The 21,933-nt window shown below is 43.4% G+C and overlaps 2 protein-coding genes across 4 annotated transcripts in view; one reads left to right on the top strand and one right to left on the bottom strand.

Annotated features, from left to right (window-relative positions):
* Nucleotides 1-1,448: 1,448 nt before the first annotated feature.
* On the top strand, nt 1,449-6,454 carry mat2b (methionine adenosyltransferase II, beta). 3 transcript variants are annotated; one of them, XM_021617555.2, is made up of 7 exons: nt 1,449-1,600; nt 3,202-3,396; nt 3,612-3,726; nt 4,733-4,879; nt 5,042-5,235; nt 5,341-5,454; nt 5,662-6,189. In XM_021617555.2, exons 1-7 carry the CDS (start codon nt 1,571-1,573, stop codon nt 5,836-5,838), a joined length of 972 nt encoding a protein of 323 aa, XP_021473230.1. In that variant the 5' UTR covers nt 1,449-1,570; the 3' UTR covers nt 5,839-6,189. The 3 variants fall into 3 exon arrangements, with proteins under 3 accessions (XP_021473230.1, XP_021473231.1, XP_021473229.1); XM_021617554.2 differs by lacking the exon at nt 1,449-1,600 and adding an exon at nt 2,083-2,344 and having other exon boundaries at nt 5,662-6,454; XM_021617556.2 differs by lacking the exons at nt 1,449-1,600; nt 4,733-4,879 and adding an exon at nt 2,063-2,344.
* Nucleotides 6,455-17,910: 11,456 nt separating this feature from the next.
* The window catches only part of LOC110534851 (teneurin-2), a 146,961-nt gene continuing 142,938 nt past the window's right edge, over nt 17,911-21,933 (bottom strand). Inside the window, exons 26-28 of the mRNA XM_036989631.1 lie at nt 20,704-21,933; nt 20,463-20,593; nt 17,911-20,338 (exon numbers count right to left, since the gene is read on the bottom strand). The exon at nt 20,704-21,933 is cut by the window's right edge and continues 391 nt beyond it. Coding sequence (XP_036845526.1) covers nt 19,601-20,338; nt 20,463-20,593; nt 20,704-21,933 — 2,099 coding nt within the window. The 3' untranslated portion in view covers nt 17,911-19,600. The remainder of the gene's footprint in view (nt 20,339-20,462; nt 20,594-20,703) is intronic.

Genomic DNA, 21,933 nt, shown 5'->3' with positions numbered 1-21,933 from the left:
ATGTCACTCACTCTTCCCCTTGACCTACCACAGGGAGGAGGTAGTGTTGGCCTATTCATTACAGGAGGAGGCATGAGGGTGAGTGAGTGGGATTGCTGCCATACTAACAAACTCACTCTTGTCCAGTTCTAAGAAATGAGGCATGCAGAGTGCACCAAAATACCAAAACTTCAGGGCATTGCTTATCCCCATGAGTTATTTTCCTCTGAAATGTAATTCTAATTCTGCAATGCACATGGCTGATGTGAAATTTACTTAAACTCTCAAGCAACTTCAGACCATGTTTTAAGTCACTGACAACATTGAAACAACGCGATGTCCCTTCACAACTACTATTCATCTTTTGGCCAATGAATTGGTAATCTGTTCCTAAATTCCTATCTATCTTGACCCTTTTCACTACCCTTCAATTACATAGTTTATAAATGTGTTTTTGATTGTTACTATTTTTCGGAGGTGGTCAATCTATTTATTTCTGTACGATATTATTTAGTATTTCTTGACCTGATATGATATCTTCAATCAGGTTTCTATTGAATATTTTGTTTTAATGACGTACTGTGTAAAAGCCAGAAGTGTGAGCTACACCATACAGGAGGAAGGGGCGATTGATATTTGGGGGACATGGGAAGGAACACCTGTTATTTTATCTGTCACCTTTCACACGTTTCTCCACCCTAACCTTGACCACAAATATTGCTGTTATTGCAACAGAAACGGATTTGGTCTTTGAAGTGACCATTCCAAATGTGCACGTGCAGACTCAAATGTGTCAGGATGTCGCTCTCAGGAATGTGTGACAGGACACTGTCATGTCTAGACGGGATACAGCTTTTGTTAACTTGACGTCAAAAGTAAATGTTTTTGCATTCTAGCTAATCCTAACCCTTTTTTTCTGACCTTAACCTAATTCTCATAATCTGCTACTTTAATTCTCATAACCTACTGTGTAAATTCTCCTAAAACTGGTATGAAAAGTCAATTTTGACAAAAGCTGTATCCCTTATAGACGAAACCACAGGACACGCCCAGTCCTCTCACCACTGGGTTGACTGTCCTAAATATATTTCATTTTTATTGAACCTTTATTGAACTATATTTTAATATGACGCTCATGCTCAAAGATATAGCAAACCAGAAAGCCCACGTAGCCCAGCCCATATCACATCGGGAATAAGGCAACTTGCTAAAGTAACCGAGAATCATACGTTACCTTTTACCATGGGGCTAGAACAAAGGGTGTTTGTTATAAAGTAGGTAGGTAGCTAATGACAAAAATGGAATTAAATTATTTCTAGTAGCTAGGCTTCATTAGAAGTGGCTATGGGAATATCTGCATGAGCTAAAAAGACATTTACATATTCAAATAATTTATGTAACTGATTATGTTTTATTAGACCTGCTAGATAGGTGAGATAGAACTGCCATCTATTGGTCGCTATGGGGTACACCACAAAACTTCCCCTTTAAGAATTGATGTTGCCGGAAAAAAAATACTCTGTCCGTTTTTTTTCTCTATAAATTAGTGGTGGTGCTTGATCGAGTTGTATGGTTGTGTTTGTGGGAAACGATGCCGGGATATGAATACGGAGATTACGAGGTAAATGTACAGGGTTTACGTGAAGATCGATAATTTAGTAAGGAGTGACGATTTAACGTTAGCTAGCTAAGATTAGCCACTGCTATAAAGGTAGCTTGCTAGCTAACTTTAGCTTGCTCAACGATTTTAGCCACAGGAGCTATGAATGTATGTGAATGCACCTGCTAGCTTGCTATCCCCAGCTAGTTGGGGGTTGTATCCATTAGGCCAGTTGCTGAGTTTAGCATACATGTTTAGTGTTTGTAAGGAGCTATACCAACGTGATTTGCTAATACTGCACAATTTAAACACTTCCCTGATAATTTACACGTTTAAGTAATGTTACTATTAAATTGTGCCTTCATTTATTATAGTTATGCTTAAATGTCAACTCTATTCTACTGAGACATTTTACTTATGTTCGTTTTTCTTTTTTTTAATAGTTCTTATTGTTGTTGCATTGTCGAGAAGGAACCTGCAAGTAAGCATTTCGTTGGACTGTGTGTCCTCAACATAAGAACTAATATACATTTTGAGACCGTAACCAGTTGGACTCGCTAACGGGATCGCTGTTGTGTCTCTACATCCGCGCAACCTCTCGCGAGACCGGAAACAGCTGATCCGGGAAGATGCGCAACAGAAATTATATAAACATTGGCGTTTATTGAATGAGCATAGTAGATATTACATTTTGATATTTCTGTTGACATGAACGAAAAGGAACTTAAGATACATTTCACCCCAGGGCACGTGGAGGTGGTGCAGGTAAAAGTAGAATCGGGGGCATCTTTACTTTTGAGAGAGAATTGCTACGTTAGCTAATAACGTTACATCACTGTATTACAATGAATTCATCTAGCTAATCCTGTTGCTAACTGGTGATGGTCGAAGTTGTTTAGTTAGCCAGTAGATTTCAAATAAATTATTAAGAAATGATCGAGGCGAAGACTTGTAATGTCTCGAATCGTGTCTAATCGGTTTAGGCTCATTGGGCACCCATTTTGGCACCGTAGTGTGACAGGAACTGGGGTGTATTCATTACGCCGAGTCTGTTGCAAAACGTTTCGCAATAGAAACCGTACACTGCAAACGCTCTTCAAGCGCTGTTGGGTTTAAACGGAAGTTGTAGTTCATTTTAATTGTGTGGTTATCACGCTTTGCCATTCCAATCTGAATAGTTTACGAAGTGTTTGGTACAAGTTGCACATCTATACATTATCGATTAATTCGTGCTGTAAAGTGGAGTGAAGTCCGCGGGGTACCTTCCTAACTTGTTCCAGATGCTTTTTTAAATGTTTTTTTTTTTTTTAAGAGACTGAACTACAGCATCCGTTTAAGAACTCGATAGCATTTGGTGTAAACAGTTTCTGTTGCAGACGAAATGTTTTGCAACAGAATCGGCATAATGAATACACCCCTGTTAGCACGTATCAGTACATAGGTCAAAATGGAAATGAAAGATTGTTTTACAACATTAAGCTGTAAATGATTATATGAATTTCAAGATGTTTAGCTTCATATAACTGCAAGTTCATATGTGGATTACGTCAGTTTTTATTGCCAGGAGTCATAACAAAACAATGTATAACTTAAGTTGTATTTTTCCTGTGTCTCTTCTTTAGGAGAATGTGGCCATCCCCTATAGGCGTGTGCTAGTGACAGGGGCCACAGGGCTGCTTGGGCGTGCGGTTTATAAAGAGTTCCAGAATAATGCCTGGCACGCCTTGGGATGTGGGTACAGACGGGCTCAGCCCCGCTTCCTACGATGCAACCTAACGGACGAGGATGCTGTGCGAGCTGTCATTCAAGACTTCCAGGTGAGGATCGAAGTCTGGAATATAACCTGTGTCTTTTGTCATTCTGTGTAGGCTGCAGAATTCTGGAAGTACTGTATTCCTTGTGGGAATCATTGTCATCAGAAATTTAGATGAAAGGCTAAACAGCCTAAAATGGGGATAAATGGCTTAGATATCATTGCACATACATATTCCTTACTGTATTACCTTGTGTTGAATGTATGCTGTGTCATCAGCCCCATGTGATTGTGCACTGTGCTGCGGAGAGGAGGCCAGATGTGGTAGAGCAGCACACAGAGGCAGCCCTGAACCTGAATGTTCATGCATCTGGGACTTTAGCTAAAGAGGCAGGTGGGTCTGCTTTATTATCAGAAGCATACACACTGAGAATTCAGGATGCACAATTTCAGGTGTTGAATGTATACTTTTCGATATATATTGAACAAAAATATAAACGCAACAATTTTAAAGATTTTACTGAGTCTCAGTTCATAGAAGGAAATCGGTCAATTGAAATACATTTTATCAGGGCCTAATCTATGGATTTCACATGACTGGTTAGGGGCACAGCCATGGGTGGGCTTGGGACATCATAGGCCAGCCCACTGAGGAGCTAGGCCCAGCCAATCAGAATTAGTTTTTCCCCACTAAAGGGCTTTATTAGAGTCAGAAATACTCCTCAGCAGCATCCCCCAATCCCCAGACAATCCTGCAGGTGAAGAAGCTGAATGTGGAGGTCCTGGGCTGGCATGGGTACACGTGGTCTGCAGTTGTGAGGCCGGTTGGACATACCGCCAAATTCTCTAAAACGACATTGGAAGCGGCTTATGGTAGCGAAATGAACATTTAATTCTCTGGCAACAGCTCTGTAGGATATTCCTGCAATTTGCACCCTCCCTCAACTTGAGACATCTGTGGCGTTGTTGTGACAAAACTGGACATTTTAGGATAACCTTTTATTGTCCCCAGAACAAGGTGCCCCTCTGTAATGATCATACTGTTTAATCTGCATAAAATTATTTGAGAGAAATAAGCTTTTTGTGGATCTGGAAAATTCTGGGGATGTTTTATTTCAGCTCATGAAACACGGCATCAACACTTTACATGTTGCGTTTTATTTTTGTTCAATATAATTTAACTGTGCAGTAATATTTAACACATCTCTTGATAATGCGCTATGTTAAATAAACAAATTCACAATGTTCAAAAAAATGTAAATGAGCTCTTACTCTACAGTGCTAGTGTGCCATCGAGGTTGTTTGATATATAATATTAACAAGTTTCTAAAAAACATGTAGGCCTACGGTTTCTACAGTTCACTGAACATATTTTCCTGTTTGCGTTGTGATATCTGAAGCTGGGATCTTCCTCATCTACATCAGCACTGACTACGTGTTTGATGGTCGGAACCCTCCCTATGGAGAGAACGACGCTCCTAATCCTTTAAATGTGTATGGCAAGTCCAAGCTAGAGGGGGAGAGGGAGGTCCTGAGACACAGCCCTGGTGCGTCAACACTCTACTCATTCCTTTACTATCGGTGTCATTATGGTTGTCATTGTGTTTTTTGTTGTTGTGTACTCTATAGTCATGTGTGACTTCTCACGCATCCTTGGCTCCCTGGTCCCCCAAATGTTAATCTGTCATTCCAATTCCTCCCCTGTGCAGGTGCGGCTGTGCTGCGAGTGCCCATACTGTACGGAGAGGTAGAGCGTGTGGATGAGAGTGCTGTGACGGTGCTGTGGGACAAGGTTCAGGAGGGGGCAGAGAGCTGCAGTGTGGAGCACTGTCAGCAGCGCTTCCCCACCTACGTCAACGACGTGGCTCGAGTCTGCAGACAGATGGCTGAGCGGAGGCTCCAGGTGAGCTCAAACTGACTGGTTGCTTGAACAGCCCTAAGGCAATGTCTATGGTCTGGTCCCTTCATTATATTAATTGTATCTTCTGCATGTGTGTGTGCTTTCCAGGACCCATCAATACGAGGGATCTTCCATTACTCTGGAAAGGAACAAATGACCAAATACGAGATGGCCTGTGTGATTGCAGATGCTTTCAACCTGTCCAGCAGTCATTTGATACCGGTATGATAGCCTGTGTGCATTTCCTTTTTCTGTTACTCATGAATAAACATGTATTTATTGATCAGTCTCATCTCATGCTGTTTCTCCCACACAAATGCACTTAAAGATAATTCTCCATCTAAACATTATTTCCTGACGCAGTCCTTACAAGCTGTTTATCCCCCCCTCCCTCCCTCCCCCACTTCCTCTGACCCTCTTCTACCCCAGATGACGGAGCAGCCTGCTGGTGCGGGGGCTCAGAGACCTCAGAATGCCCGGCTGGAGTGTTCCCGTCTTGAGCTGCTGGGCCTCGGCGTGGAGCCCATCCCCTTTAAGACGGCAGTGAGGGATAGCCTCTGGCCCTTCCTGTACGACAAGCGCTGGAGGCAGACCGTCTTCCATTGATCGGCGTCAGGAGGCCAAACCCACTGGATCAAGAGCAACCCTTTACCTACTTCAAGCTTTGACTTCTGCCTGCTCCTTAATTGAGAATGTATTTCATCGTGTATTAGGAAGTAACTGATTCAGAGAATTCACTGACTCTTTCCTGCTGGAATGAATGCACATTGCCTGTGTACCTAACGCATGTAGTGATTTGACCATTTTGAGAATTTTGTTTGAATGTGTAGCTAAAGAATTTAAATTCAATGTTCCCTTATCTGCTGGATCAATTAATTTAGGTAATTTATGTGAAGCCACTGTAGAAAACTGAAATGTCAAATTTTCCATACCAATTAATGGCATATGTAGTCTAAAGATGTTACTAAAGACAGAATTTACTTTTTTATTTTTGAAATACATTTTGTCAATGGGTTACTTATGTATGCCAACTTTTTACTCAAATGAAGAAAAAAAAAATGCTTGTTTCTTCACACAAACCCAGGCTGGGTTTCATTCTGTTGGTGAAGGAGACATTTTTATTTTATTTATTAGTCTGTATCATGCACTATTTGTAATTCAAGCACAATATACAATCGTACTGAAAGACACAGCAAAAAATAAAGAAATCGGTATCTTGTGACGTTTAGTCCTGCTCAGTTTGTGTGACTACCTCCTCAAAACGGTGTGCAAGACGCTGCCACTGATCCTAAACCTCTTGTGTGAAGTTGCCTATTGGAAGACTAAATCAGTATCTTTATCAGAGAATCGCAAGTGACGGTTGTTTAAGGAAATTCCTGTGAATTTGAGTTGCACAATTATATTCTGTAATTGTCAATTTCTCTCATTAAAGCATTACATGGTTTTATGATCTTAGATTCATTTTGGGGATTTTTAAGGAAGTGAAATAGGCTTCTAAATCAAGAACTCTTAAGATTTCCTGGGTTAACAATGTAAGATGTCATTAACCAAACACCTAATCGGTCAGGAAACAGACCTCCAAGACTGAAACTTTATTTTTTTTCTCCATAAGCAACTGCTTGTTCAATGGCTCTTTAAACAAGGGAGTCAGCTGATAGGCCAATGCCGCTTTCAAAACACATGGAAATCTCTGACTTCAGTGCGTTCACGAAAATTGGGATTTTTTTTTTTTTTGAAAGGTTTTTCCAACTCAATTTCAAGTCTGAAGCTCTGGCATCTTTTTTGAGCTGATTCCATGTTCAAGACAACTGGGAACTGTGCAAAAAAAAAAAAAACAGACTGAGAAACTCATTTTGAACGGTCATCCAACTCAAAGTTGTCTTAAGCACCATCAGAATATCTGACCTGAAGATCACTGTCATGATTTGACCTTGTTTTTTTTTTGAGTTCCAAGTTGTCTTGAAAGCACCCATCGAGTGATAAAGGTCTCTAGTGGCCAAAAGGCCATTTTAGCATGGGCAGTGCCATTGCAGACGTCCACCATTTTAATGTCAACTGGGTGGGACTTCCAACTAATTGGCTGATTCCTCCTGATGACCTTGGAGTCATTTCATGAAGAAAATTGACTACTTCAAATGGACATTGCCTCAATGGCACAGCCCACACTGTCACATATGTTATAATGGCACAGATATAAAGACTATCTACAGTGCCTTGCAAAAGTATTCACCCCCCCTTGGCATTTTTCCTATTTTGTTGCATTACAACCTGTAATTTAAATGCATTTTTATTTGGATTTCATGTAATGGACATACACAAAATAGTCCAAATTGTTGAAGTGGTGCAACCAATTACCTTCAGAAGTCACATAATTAGTTAAATAAAGTCCACTTGTGTGCAATCTAAGTGTCACATGATCTGTCACATGATCTCAGTATATTTTCACCTGTTCTGAAAGGCCCCAGAGTCTGCAACACCACTAAGCAAGGGGCACCACCAAGCAAGCGGCACCATGAAGACCAAGGAGCTCTCCAAACAGGTCAGAGACAAAGTTGTGGAGAAGTAGAGATCAGGGTTGGGTTATAAAAAAATATCAGAAACTTTGAATATCCCACAGAGCACCATTAAATCCATTATTACAAATTTGAAAGAATATGGCACCACAACAAACCTGCCAAGAGAGGGCCGCCCACCAAAACTCACAGACCAGGCAAGGTGGGGCATTAATCAGACAATCTAACAATTTTTTCAGAATGGCACAAATTCCCCGATATCAGGGTACTCATGTCAACATGTTTGCTTTCAGAGCATATTTGATCCCAAATTATAAGGGGGAATTTCAAGTGTTCTGATGTCCCATGTAATAGAGTGGTCAATAAGGATGTGGAAAAAAGTATAGTGGCACCTGCCTGAGTGTGTAGGCTACATTTCTTAAAATAAATAAATAAAAAAGACAATACAATATGCAGATAGACAAAGGAAAACCACTTACAAAGCCATAAATAACTGTTTTACATAAGTTCTATATCAAAACAATCCAAAGAGCAAAGAGCAAAGAGACCAAAGATAACCCTGAAGGAGCTGCAAAGCTCCACAGCGGAGATTGGAGTATGTGTACATAGGACCACTTTAAGCCATACACTCACGCTATGTCTGGCGCAAACCCAACACCTCTCATCACCCCGAGAACACCATCCGTGGGGATGTTTTTTATCGGCAGGAACTGGGAAACTGGTCAGAATTGAAGGAATGATGGATGGCGCTAAATACAGGGAAATTCTTGACTGTTTCAGTCTTCAAAAGATTTGAGACTGGGACGGAGGTTCACCTTCCAGCAGGACAATGAACCTAAGCATATCGCTAAAGCAACACTCGAGTGGTTTAAGGGGAACATCTAAATGTCTTGGAATGGTCTAGTCAAAGCCCAGACCTCAATTCAATTGAGAATCTGTGGTATGACTTAAAGATTGCTGTACACCAGCGGAACCCATCCAACTTGAAGGAGCTGGAGCAGAAGATTGTACAAAATCCCAGTTGCTTGATGTGTCAAGCTTATAGAGACATATCCCAAGAGACTTGCAGCTGTAATTACTGCAAAAGGTGGCTCTACAAAGTATTGACTTTTGGGGGAGTGAATAGTTATGCACGCTCAAGTTTTCTGTTTTTTAGTTTTATTTCTTGTTTGTTTCACAATAAAAAAGTATTTTTCGTCTTCAAAGTGGTAGGCATGTTGTGTAAATCAAATGATACAACCTCCCCCAAAAATCTAGTTTAATTCTAGGTTTTAATGCAAAAAAAATAGGAAAAATGCCAAGGGGGTGAATACTTTCCCAAGCCACTGGAATTCCTCTATCTGTCTCTATGAAAGCACCACAAGTCAGCAGACCGTCTCAGCCGTCTCTCGACGACGTCAACACCATCATCAAGTTCTCCTATGCTGCCTGTGAAAACGGAGGAGCCGACAAGCAACAATCAATGGGTTTTTATACAAAGTAAATCAAGAAAAGGCTTTGTTGATGCAAAAATACAGAAATAAATCGCATAACAGATAAGTCGATTCAACCCGAGGTAATACTGCAATTATTCACCCAGACACATTAGAGATATCTTTAACTGTGCAAAGGGAAGATTTGAAATTATCTGCTTGATTTATTTATTCTTCAATGTTGAATTTATACAGTTGTGTCTAAATTAAACTAAGGAAAGTTCAAATATAACTTTGCTGCAGCTGCAGCTGCTTAAAACTATAGTTTTACTTTTCTGAAACAAATGTCAAAACTAATATAATAGTATTTGATATGGGTGGGACTTGTCAGCCACAGAAAGGGCTCTTGGCCATATGACCCACACACCTCCTTATTAACTGTGTCTGTGGAAGTGGAAAGTATTGCACATAATTAAATTCAGACCTTGACCTGTTCTCTGATTATCATTACAATGTTAAGATATACTGAACAAAAATATAAACGCAACATGGAAAATGTTGGTCCCATGTTTCACAAGCTGAAATATAAGATCCCCGAAAATGTCCATACATTATGTGCACCAATTTCTTTTACATCCCTGTTAGTGAGCATTTCTCATTTGTCAAGATAATCCATCCACTTGACAGGTGTGGCATATTAAGAAGCTGATTAAACAGAATGATCATTCCACAGGTGCACCTTGTGCTGGGGACAATAAAAGGCTACTTGTAAATGTGCAGTTTTGTCACACAACACAATACCACAGATGTCTAAAGTTTTGAGGGAGCGTGCAATTTACATGCTGACTGGTGGAATGTCCACCAGAGGTGTTGCCAGGGAATTGAATGTTCATTTCTCTACCATAAGCCACCTCCAACATTATTTTAGAGAATTTGGCAGTATATCCAACTGGCCTCATCTGCTGACCACTGTTGCCAGGGAATTGAATGTTAATTTCTCTACCATAAACCACCTCCAACATAGTTTTAGAGAATTTGGCCTCACAACCGCAGACCACGTGTAACCACGCAGAGCCCAAGACCTCCACATTCGGCTTCTTCACCTGCAGGATTGTCTGAGAACAGACACCCGAACAGCTGATGAAATTGTGGGTTTGCACAACCGAATAATTTCTGCACAAACTGTAAGAAACCGTCTCAGGGAAGCTCATCAACTAAATCTTGTAGTAAATCATGTGGAAATTGAGCAAGTTCAGATGACTAAACTGCTTGGAGTAACACTAGATTGTAAACTGTCATGGTCAAAACATATTGATGCAGTAGTGGCTAAGATGGGGAGAAGTCTGTCTATAATAATGCGATGCTCTGCCTTCTCAACAACACTACTATCAACAAGGCAGGTCCTACAGGCCCTAGTTTCTACCTTCTTAACAACACTATCAACAAGGCAGGTCCTACAGGCCCTAGTTTCTACCTTCTTAACAACACTATCAACAAGGCAGGTCCTACAGGCCCTAGTTTCTACCTTCTCAACAACACTATCAACAAGGCAGGTCCTACAGGCCCTAGTTTTGTCACACCTGGACTACTGTTCAGTCTTGTGGTCAGGTGCCACAAAAAGAGACTTACGAAAATTGCAGTTGGCTCAGAACAGGGCAGCACAACTGTTCCTTGGATGTACACAGAGAGCTAACATTAATAATATGCATGTCAATCTCTCCTGGCTGAAAGTGGAGGAGAGATTGACTTCATCACAACTTTTATTTATGAGAGGTATTGACATGTTGAATGCACCGAGCCGTCTGTCTAAACTACTGGCACACAGCTCAGACACCCATACATATCCCACAAGACATGCCACCAGAGGTCTCTTCACAATCCCCAAGTCCAGAACAGACTATGGGAGGTGCACAGTACTACATGACTACATGGAATTCTATTCCACATTAAGTAACTGACACAAGCAGTAAAATTAGATTTAAAAAAACAGAAGCAACACACACACACACACACACACTCTCACTCTCTTCTTTGTCTTGCAGGTTGGCGTTTTATTGTCATGAATCTTGCCCCGGAGGCAGAACTGAACGATTTCTGCTAGATGGGCAGGCTTGTCACGTTCTGACCATCGTTCTTGTGTGTTTTCCTTGTTTTGGTGTTGGTCAGGACGTGAGCTGGGTGGGCATTCTATGTTGTGTGTCTGGTTTGTCTATTTCTATGTTTGGCCTGATATGGTTCTCAATCAGAGGCAGGTGTTAGTCATTGTCTCTGATTGGGAACCATATTTAGGTAGCCTGTTTTGTGTTGGGTTTTGTGGGTGATTATTTCTGTGTTTGTTTCACCACACAGGACTGTTTCGGTTTTCACATTTATTGTTTTGTATATTTGTAGTGTTTTTCCCGGTATTCGTCTTGATTAAAGAGGCGTTTTGGTCCGCCTCTCTTTCACCAGAAGAAAACCGTAACAGAACCACCCACCAACCAAGGACCAAGGGGCGTGGTAAACAGAGGCAAAAGCAACAGCAGCAGCAGGAGAAGCAACAGCGGCAGCAGGAGAAGCAACAGCAGCAGCAGGAGAAGCAGCAGCAGCAGGAGAAGCAACAGAGGCAGCAGGAGAAGCAACAGCAGCAGCAGGAGAAGCAGCAGCAGGAGAAGCAACAGAGGCAGCAGGAGAAGCAACAGCAGGAGAAGCAACAGAGGCAGCAGGAGAAGCAGCAGGAGAAGCAGCAGGAGAAGCAGCAGGAGAAGCAACAGAGGCAGCAGGAGAAGCAGCAGGAGAAGCAGCAGGAGAAGCAGAAGCAGCAGGAGAAGCAACAGGTGCAGCAGGAGCAGCAGCAAAAGCAGCAGCAGCAGCAGCAGGAGAAGCAACAGCGGCAGCAGGAGAAGCAACAGCAGCAGCAGGAGAAGCAGCAGGAGAAGCAACAGGTGCAGCAGGAGAAGCAGAAGCAGCAGGAGAAGCAACAGGTGCAGCAGGAGAAGCAGAAGCAGCAGGAGAAGCAACAGGTGCAGCAGGAGAAGCAGAAGCAGCAGGAGAAGCAACAGGTGCAGCAGGAGAAGCAGCAGGAGAAGCAACAGGTGCAGCAGGAGAAGCAGAAGCAGCAGGAGAAGCAACAGGTGCAGCAGGAGAAGCAGAAGCAGCAGGAGAAGCAACAGGTGCAGCAGGAGAAGCAGAAGCAGCAGGAGAAGCAACAGGTGCAGCAGCAGGAGCAGCAGCAGCAGCAAAAGCAGCAGCAGGAGAAGCAGCAGGAGCAGGAGCAGTGGGAGAGGCTGCACTATTTGGAAGAATGGACTTGGGGAATATTGCCCAGGGGAATATTGCCGCCCCAAAGCCGAGCTGGAGGCAGCGAAAGCAGAGAGGCGGCATTATGAGGAGCTAGCACGGCAGAGCGGCTGGAAGCCCGAGAGGCAGCCCCAAAAATGTATTGGGGGGGGGGGGGGGGCACAGGGAGAGTGTGGCAGAGTCAGGAGTCAGACCTGAACCAACTCCCCCTGTTTACCGTAAGGAGCCATGGATGTTATCGGAGCTATCGGCAACGCTGAGGGCTGAGTCTGAGAGGGTTGAGGAGTTATTGGACAGAATGGAGGAGAGTGAACGGATGGAAGATGAGGAGACACTCGAGGAGGTGTTAATAGAATTGGGGGAGTGTGAGGAGAGAGAGCAGTTGATTTGGCATAGTATGCACGGCATTCGCCCTGAGGAGCGTGTTAGCTGTCCGATGCCACCTGTGTCAGTTCCGCCTCTCTTTCACCAGAAAACCGTAACAAGGCTGCTATGTCAAAATTTGGCTATATCGTTTATTTTTTTGGTCTTAATTTAAGGTTAGGTATTAGGGTTGGCACTGTGGTTAAGGTTAGGTCTAAAATTAGATTGTGCCAGCTAGTGACCAATCTGCAGAGCTGCCTCCAGGGCAAGATTCATAACAATAAATGCCAACCTGCCTTTGTCTTCCTCCCTGTCAGTGTATGTGGTGGAGGACAGGAATCGAGATGGCGGAGGAGGAGGAGGGGAGCACGCCTGTCTCACGGCCCTGGACGGCCCTGTGCTGCTGCTGCTGTTTGTGGGACATGATAACCTGATCCCTGAGCCTAACAGTGTACAACGGTTTTGACTAGGTGGAATACAGCTATGACCGGAAGTAACTTTTTCATAGCAGGTTAGGAGAAGTAACGTAGTAGGTTAGGGAGAAGTAACGTAGCGGGTTAGGAGAAGCAACGTAGCGGGTTAGGAGAAGTAACGTAGCGGGTTAGGAGAAGTAACGTAGCAGGTTAGGAGAAGCAACGTAGCGGGTTAGGAGAAGTAACGTAGCGGGTTAGGAGAAGTAACGTAGCGGGTTAGGAGAAGTAACGTAGCGGGTTAGGAGAAGTAACGTAGCGGGTTAAGAGAAGCAACGTAGCGGGTTAGGAGAAGTAACGTAGCGGGTTAGGAGAAGCAACGTAGCGGGTTAGGAGAAGCAACGTAGCGGGTTAGGAGAAGTAACGTAGCAGGTTAGGAGAAGTAACGTAGCAGGTTAGGAGAAGTAACGTAGCAGGTTAGGAGAATTAGGTTAAAGTTAGGAAAAGGGTTAGCTAAAATGCTCTTCTAACCGGCTACGAAGTCACTTCCGGTCACAACTGTTTCAACTGACTTTTCACTTCCTGTCTCCGGCTCTTTTTTGTGGTAACTTTATTATACTCGCTTGACTTTGTACGTCATATGCCAAAGAAAAACAAGAAACACTCAAAGTATTAAAGCAAACTTTTGTTTTTAAAAAAAAAGTATTGTCACGTCTTCACCAAAGAAAAATGTCTCAATAAAGGATGAGTAATCAGTTGAATTAATAACAGTTGATATTTAATTGTTGTTTGTTTTTCAGATTGGAGATGTAGGAAACTCAAGTTTCTCTTTCAATCAATAATAACAAATATTTGCTTTTCATGGTAAAGAAAACTAAGTAAGGTAACTAAGGAACTTCCAAAAAAACAAGTTAAATCATTCAAACAAACAGACTTTACTTGTTAGTCAAAGGAGGTGCTACAGTTAAAACCAGTTATAGCTGGTTTACAGTTTTACAGTTGGCTATACTAAACACATGTAAATATGTGCCTTTATCTGTGTGTTAGTCAGGTGGCTGTTTGCACAACTCATTTTGGGCAGTGCTCCTCACCCCACTGGCTTAAAGCTCTCACATGTGGGCTGAGTGTGGGGCCAGGGAGTGTTTGCATTTCTTTTGTATATCAGTCATTCTGTGAGTTCAGATCTAAGCCCCGTTTATACCTGGTGCTAACATGTGTCCTGATCTTGTCCACATTCTGAATGTGCCCACATCTTTAAACAAGTGTAGACGATAACTGATTGTGATCCCTTGTCGTGATGTGTTTAGTTCTATATTTTTTATTTTTAATCCCAGCCCCAGTCCTTGCCGGAGGCCTTTTGCCTTTTGGTAGGCCGTCATTGTAAATAAGAATTTGTTCTTGCCTAGTTAAATAAAGGTTGAATAAAAAATAAATAAAAAAGATTTTCCTGACCACCTCTGGATGTATTTTGGGACGCGTTATAATGTATCAAGATCTCTTACAAGCGTATACAGATTTGGATTATCAAACCATTTAAACCGTCCCTCTGAAAGGTAGTACCATTGACTCGAGGCATCAATATTTGGCTTAAAATAAAAATGTGAATTACACTGAAATATATACCTTTTTGAGAAAGAGGATCATCAAGATTAGAACCGATGACCTTCTGTCCAGTGTCTAGTCCACTGTGCCAGTCGTTTTATTTTTTAGTCCGAAAGCTGTTCAGTCAGAAAGTTATAAACTTAGTATATTAAAAATGTGATTAGTTAAGAATGTTGGTTAAGGTTGGAAAACCAAAGTCTCAACTGGAATTTCGAACTCGCAACTTTGCAGGTCGCAGCCTGCGTTTAATGCTGCATTCGTAACCAAATGGGAAGGTGGTGATTACCACTTGTGAATTCGTAAATACCAGTTGGATGCATTCACGTGCTTTGAACTCGTTGAGAAACGGCGATTGGCTAATGGCCAACAAGCTACGTCAACCATAAACTAAAAGTACAACTATCACGCTTGTAAACAAGTTAGTGTTTAAAAAAAAACATATTAATAGATAGCTTTTTATAAATAATGTTCTGCAACATTTAACTGCCTGAAAATACTTTAAGAGATAATTACTCAAACAGAAGGATGCTATATTAGCTAGCTGGCTATGACTATCCAACACGGGAACTCTTCCAAGTAAGCTTTCAGTTTTACAAATGTATTGCCACTGTGGCCCACCGGTGTAACTGCTAAACTGCTTACTGAATGTACAATGTCACGTTACAGCATGACAGTAGCGGGTTTACCAACATGTTAGTTCTATTAGCTATGTTGACTACAACATTACTTTAGCTAACACGGTGACAACGATGTAGGTCGAGTGGAGCGGATGGTTTTGCTTGGAAAGGTTTTTCTTGTCTGGTCACAGACAGCTGATGTGTTGTGAATTGAATTTCACAAGAGAAGGGAAAAGGTGAGAGGAGGAGAGCGTGTAGACGGCTTGAAGAAATGCAACGAGCTGTTTGTATGTGGCTATGAAAGTAAACTGTTTTCGTGTGATCAGGGGTGCATTCATTCCGACGATTCTGTTGTAAAAATGTTTCTTAAACGGAAGCAAACGGAACGAAACGGGTATAAACATACCTGAATTTGTCCAAATAGAAACTCTCGTTTGCAACTTTTGGACTAATGATTACACCCTAGATCAGCTAGATGCAGGCAAGAGTGTGCAAGGTTGTATTGAATGTGTCACTGTCTGTCACCTCAAATCTTTCTTTCAACCTGTGTGCACCTACGTTGTAAACTTTCATTGATAGGCTAGGTTGTAGCAACCTCGTGATGGGTACAGGGAACATTAGAGTATCATGTAGTAGCCTAAACCTAGTGATGTTACATTGAACTGAGTGAATGGAATATGAACGACATCCAATATGCTGTAATAGAAATAAGGCCATACTCATAAAAAAATAGAATCTTCCTCCCTCATCTTAAACGGCACCAACCGCCACTGATGAGGCATTAGACAGGGAGCAGTGGGTTTGATCTGCATGAGGTGCAACTCGTCCAGAGCATTATGACCTGCTGAGTATCTGTCCTGACCCCGTGTTCTATAGATTATCTTACTGTCATGGAGGCGCTCAGGCCGATATGCAAATGGGGATGTTAATGATTACAGATGCTTGTTAGCTTGGAGCCGGACTGTTCTCGACATCACTGCTGTACTCCAGTCAGTCTTTATACGGCAGGGTCAGGGTTCAAAGATGCTTCTGGCAGGTGATAATTAAACCTGTAAAAATAGCCTGGGAGCCATGAGAACCCACTGCAGCTGACAGGAAGTGGTTTGCCTCCAATGATCTCAATTGGAATAATACAACACTCGCCTTTAATCTTAATTTACCTCAGCATTACCAAGGAAGACAATTTTACCTGCCACTCAGCATTACCAAGGAAGCCAATTTTACCTGCCACTCAGCATTACCAAGGAAGACAATTTTACCTGCCACTCAGCATTACCAAGGAAGACAATTTTACCTGCCACTCAGCATTACCAAGGAAGACAATTTTACCTGCCACTCAGCATTACCAAGGAAGACAATTTTACCTGCCACTCAGCATTACCAAGGAAGACAATTTTACCTGCCACTCAGCATTACCAAGGAAGACAATTTTACCTGCCACTCAGCATTACCAAGGAAGCCAATTTTACCTGCCACTCAGCATTACCAAGGAAGACAATTTTACCTGCCACTCAGCATTACCAAGGAAGACAATTTTACCTGCCACTCAGCATTACCAAGGAAGACAATTTTACCTGCCACTCAGCATTACCAAGGAAGACAATTTTACCTGCCACTCAGCATTACCAAGGAAGACAATTTTACCTGCCACTCAGCATTACCAAGGAAGACAATTTTACCTGCCACTCAGCATTACCAAGGAAGACAATTTTACCTGCCACGCAGCATTACCAAGGAAGACAATTTTACCTGCCACTCAGCATTACCAAGGAAGCCAATTTTACCTGCCACTCAGCATTACCAAGGAAGACAATTTTACCTGCCACTCAGCATTACCAAGGAAGACAATTTTACCTGCCACTCAGCATTACCAAGGAAGCCAATTTTACCTGCCACTCAGCATTACCAAGGAAGCCAATTTTACCTGCCACTCAGCATTACCAAGGAAGCCAATTTTACCTGCCACTCAGCATTACCAAGGAAGCCAATTTTACCTGCCACTCAGCATTACCAAGGAAGCCAATTTTACCTGCCACTCAGCATTACCAAGGAAGACAATTTTACCTGCCACTCAGCATTACCAAGGAAGACAATTTTACCTGCCACTCAGCATTACCAAGGAAGCCAATTTTACCTGCCACTCAGCATTACCAAGGAAGCCAATTTTACCTGCCACTCAGCATTACCAAGGAAGCCAATTTTACCTGCCACTCAGCATTACCAAGGAAGCCAATTTTACCTGCCACTCAGCATTACCAAGGAAGCCAATTTTACCTGCCACTCAGCATTACCAAGGAAGCCAATTTTACCTGCCACTCAGCATTTGGCAGATTCATTTGCTTTGATTTATTCGCAATTTTCAAAGTTTAGGCTAATGATAAAAATAGTGGAAGTGCTGAGTGGAAGTTAGTCCACCACTGCCCTCAGGGAAGCACGTCGAACCACAGCTCCTTGCCCGAAAGAGGGGAAAGAACAGTCCATGCAACATGAAAAACCAAGTTTATTCTGATAAACTTCCCACATAATCCTCGTCCTAGTGTAAAGAATGTTTCATGTTACCTATTCATGTACATATTGACATCCATACTGTGGTTCTTCACAGTGAAAATATACGTTTTACAGATATTGGGTGTGGTTACAGAGATGTCACTAGGTTCAAAAAAATGAAATAAAAAGCTCCCGTGTTGAAAGGGGAGGGTTCGAGTTTGACCAATCAAATGTAAAAGGTTTGAGTTTGACCAATCAAATGTAAAAGGTTCGAGTTTGACCAATCAAATGTAAAAGGTTCGAGTTCGACCAATCAAATGTAAAAGGTTTGAGTTCGACCAATCAAATGTAAAAGGTTTGAGTTCGACCAATCAAATGTAAAAGGTTCGAGTTCGACCAATCAAATGTAAAAGGTATGAGTTCGACCAATCAAATGTAAAAGGTTCGAGTTCGACCAATCAAATGTAAAAGGTTCGAGTTCGACCAATCAAATGTAAAAGGTATGAGTTCGACCAATCAAATGTAAAAGGTTAGAGTTCGACCAATCAAATGTAAAAGGTTCGAGGTCGACCAATCAAATGTAAAAGGTTCGAGTTCGACCAATCAAATGTGAAAGGTTCGAGTTCGACCAATCAAATGTAATACGACCCGTAAGTAGACACTCTTCTAGGGATTTTCACAGAACAATAGTAAAGTCTCTTCTTTTGAGAAATGTACAAATTAGGCCGCTTTCAGAACATGGATCTGTGTTGCTGAATGAATGTATTTAACTTGGTAATGTGTAGGGAAACAGGTTTCACAGTTGTAAAGACAAAAATAAAAAAATGTAAACAATATGAAAACACCACATATATTTGTCCGTAACACGTTGTCTTGGGCTGCAAATATTAAATCAAAAACAAACATTGAGAATACTTTCATATTTGACAAAAAATAAAATAATGTCTTCCTCAATACAAATTCATCATGATTGTCATATAGTGCAAACAAAAAGAGCAAGAAAAATAAAACGGATTAAAATAAATAGCATTTGAGTCCATTTTTATTTTCTACGTGAGAGAGGGCTTCCTGACTGATCTTGGCAGTCAACAACAAGTGAAAGTCTTATTTCAAAGTCTACTGCACGGGAACACACAAATCTACATACATGTCACATCCTCAATATCTGTCTTTGTTCAATTAAAACATATATTACTATGTACTCTGAATGAAGAACAACTGAGCGTCCTTAAACATTGTTCATGGTTATGACTGTATTGGCAAGTGATGGCTCTATGTTCTCCAGACAGCGGTCTGAGACAGTTGAAAAGTTGTTTAGCCACTAGAAAGAAAAGCCTTGACTGGGTTGCCATTGTCTGTGTTGGGTACGTCTGATTAGATGTTTGAAAGCAGTTAACTTTTTCCTCATTGGCATCAATACCAATCCCTCCGCAAAAAAAATGTAAAAAGATTTTCTAGTTTTTCAAAATCCCTTTTTTCCCCCTCTTAAAAAAGTAAGTTCATTATCGTTAGTAGTTAAGGGTGCTTTTTCTAAATCATTGTCTGAACTCATTCAGGCGCTGTTTTAACCTTCAGCAAGACATCTGTTTTGTGAGATGGTGTCCTCTCAGATGCCTCTGCAGCACTGCCAGGGAAACCCCCTTTACTCTCCCTAGGAGATGAAGTGTCAAAGGGGCGGGGCTCTGTTACCTCTTGCCCACCTCGTTCTGTCTGAGGAACTGGATGTTGCTGCTGCTGTCTGCCAGTTCTGGGTACTGCTCCACAGGCAGCACATAGTACCCATCATAGCCTGGCACCTTCCCTGTTGCCAGGAGCTGCTGCCTCTCTCCCTCTGCCCATAGCCTCCCTCCCTCTCTGCTCTCTTTCAGATGTTGCTGCTCTCTCATCCAGGCCCCCGACAGGGCCCTCTGGTGGGCCTGCTCTAGCAGGCGACCCCTCTCCTTTTCCAGCACGTCAGCCGCTAGGCCGTAACGTACGCTCAGGGACAACGCCACCGTGTGGATCTCCACAGTGACACCCCGACGAGAGCGTCCGCTGACAGTCACGTTGACGCCGTTCTCCAGAGATTTCCTCCCCCCGCTCAGCCCCAGAGACAGCAGGTCACTGTCAGCCAGGCCCAGCTTCACAAAGAAGTGGCAGTCCTTCCCGTCTATGGTGTAGTGGGTCCCCTCCAGATAGATGGCGTTGTTCAGGACCTGGGCCACTTTACGGCTGTCCTCACTGGCCAGGCCTGATACACCAGTCATCACATGGCCCTCCTTGATGGCCAGCATCATGCCCCGGCCCACGATGGGGATCTTGGTGCCGAACCAGTAGCCAGGCTTGTCCTGTTTGGTCCGGCGCTCCTTGTTGAGCAACCTCCCCTCCAGAGCCATGAAGGCCTGGTTGTGGCGCTCTACTGCATGCTGCACCCCTGTGATCAGCTGGAGACAGCAGAGAGTCAGGCCAGACTGTTATATTTCAATGAATTAACATCAATTACATTGAGATTCGCCTGTTTAGTCTTAGTTATCAGTAGGTGAAATATGTATTTTTTAAATGACTCACCGGAGCAGTCTCACAGTCCTGGCTCGCCAGTAGTTCATAAGGAGGGTCAACAAAATCCATGGAGTGCCTGGGGAAGCCTGGTATGATGTTACCGAGCTGGAAACCAAACATCACCAACCAGCTCTTCACGTCTGCAAAACAGAATTAAAACACGTCAAGATGTCACAACAAGATGTCACAACCTGATGGATTTGGTTTTTAATAACAGGTCATAAAGGACAACAAACACAATCCCTGTTACCTGTCACATAGCTCTTGATGTCTATCATGTCACTGAGTGGGTTGTTGTTCTTGAACATGTACAGATTGAATGGGGCGGGTTCCTTGCCGATCTTAGGTAAGAGTTTATGGTCTGGTGCAGTCCATCTGCCTGCCAGCACGTCGTAGTCTCTCTGGGCAAAGTGCACCAGCTTGGTGAGGGGGTCGTAGAGTCCTCCGTGGAAGCCCACCACCATGTTGAAGTCAGGGTTGGAGTCGTGGTACACCTCGCCGTAGGCAGTGTACTGGAGCTGCTTGACCATCTGTCCGTTGCTGCTGAAGACGGCGAGCGGCGTGCCCGTGTTGTCCGCGGCGATGTAATACTCCTCTCCGCCGGTCACCTCCATGGCAAACAGATGACCCTGCAGGTCGTAGTAGAACGAGGTGATCTCCCCTCCGGAGTGGTTGTACACGTGGGTGATCCTGCCGGGGTAGTTGAGGTCAGCGTAGAAGAACTGCAGGTGCTCTCCCTCGTTGGTCTTCCTGGAGACGCGGCGGCCCAGGCCGTCGTAGCGGTAACGCACGCTCCACCCCGCGGGCGTGCGGCTGTACGCCTGCTCCAGCAGCCCGTTGGAGTTGTAGTCGAACACGTCGGCGCCGCGCTGGCTCAGGACGCCGTCCTCGTCCACGTGGTACTGCATGTCTCCCAGGCGGGTGATGCGGTCTCGCAGGTCGTAGCGCAGCGGTAGCAGGCGGGCGCTGTTCCCAGGGTTCAGCAGGTGCAAGTTGCCGTTCAGGTCGTAGCTGTAACGCCAGGTGGACCAGTCGTTGACTTTGACCCCGACAAGCTGGCCGTCCCCATCGTACTCGTAGCGGTACTGTGTGGTGTTGGCATACGGCCCGATCTTCAGCTCTCTCTTGATGACCCGGCCCATGCTGTCGTACTGCACCGTCATCCAGTACATGAGCGAGCGGAAGATCTCATACTGCACCTCTTTGATGCGGCCGTGGGCGTCAAAGTGCTTGCTGAGGGTCATCACTGCCGTGGTGATTATCTGGTTGATGTCATAGTAGATAATGCCAAACTTGCCAAAGTGCTCCACCTTGCCTGAGATCTCGTCGTAGCGGTAGAGGTCCAAGGGCAGGGGCGTCTCACCGATCACAGGCTTGATGCTGGCCACACGGAAGCTGTTGTCATGGTAGGTGTAGTCGAAGCGGGCGTTGACCATGCCCTCTTCAGAGAAGCGATACATCTGTCTGTCCACTAGGGGGC

This window comes from Oncorhynchus mykiss, chromosome 10, assembly GCF_013265735.2.
Source record: "Oncorhynchus mykiss isolate Arlee chromosome 10, USDA_OmykA_1.1, whole genome shotgun sequence".
NCBI lineage: Eukaryota > Metazoa > Chordata > Actinopteri > Salmoniformes > Salmonidae > Oncorhynchus > Oncorhynchus mykiss.
The sequence above is the reverse complement of the archived record's forward strand: the minus strand, read 5'-3'. Positions and strand labels throughout refer to the sequence as shown.

Coding starts and splice junctions, on each gene's coding strand:
- mat2b (XM_021617554.2), top strand. CDS start 2,288: ATGAACGAAAAGGAACTTAAGATACATTTCACCCCAGGGCACGTGGAG. Junction 2,345..3,201: donor GGCACGTGGAGGTGGTGCAG/GTAAAAGTAGAA, acceptor TCTCTTCTTTAG/GAGAATGTGGCCATCCCCTA. Junction 5,236..5,340: donor TGGCTGAGCGGAGGCTCCAG/GTGAGCTCAAAC, acceptor TGTGCTTTCCAG/GACCCATCAATACGAGGGAT.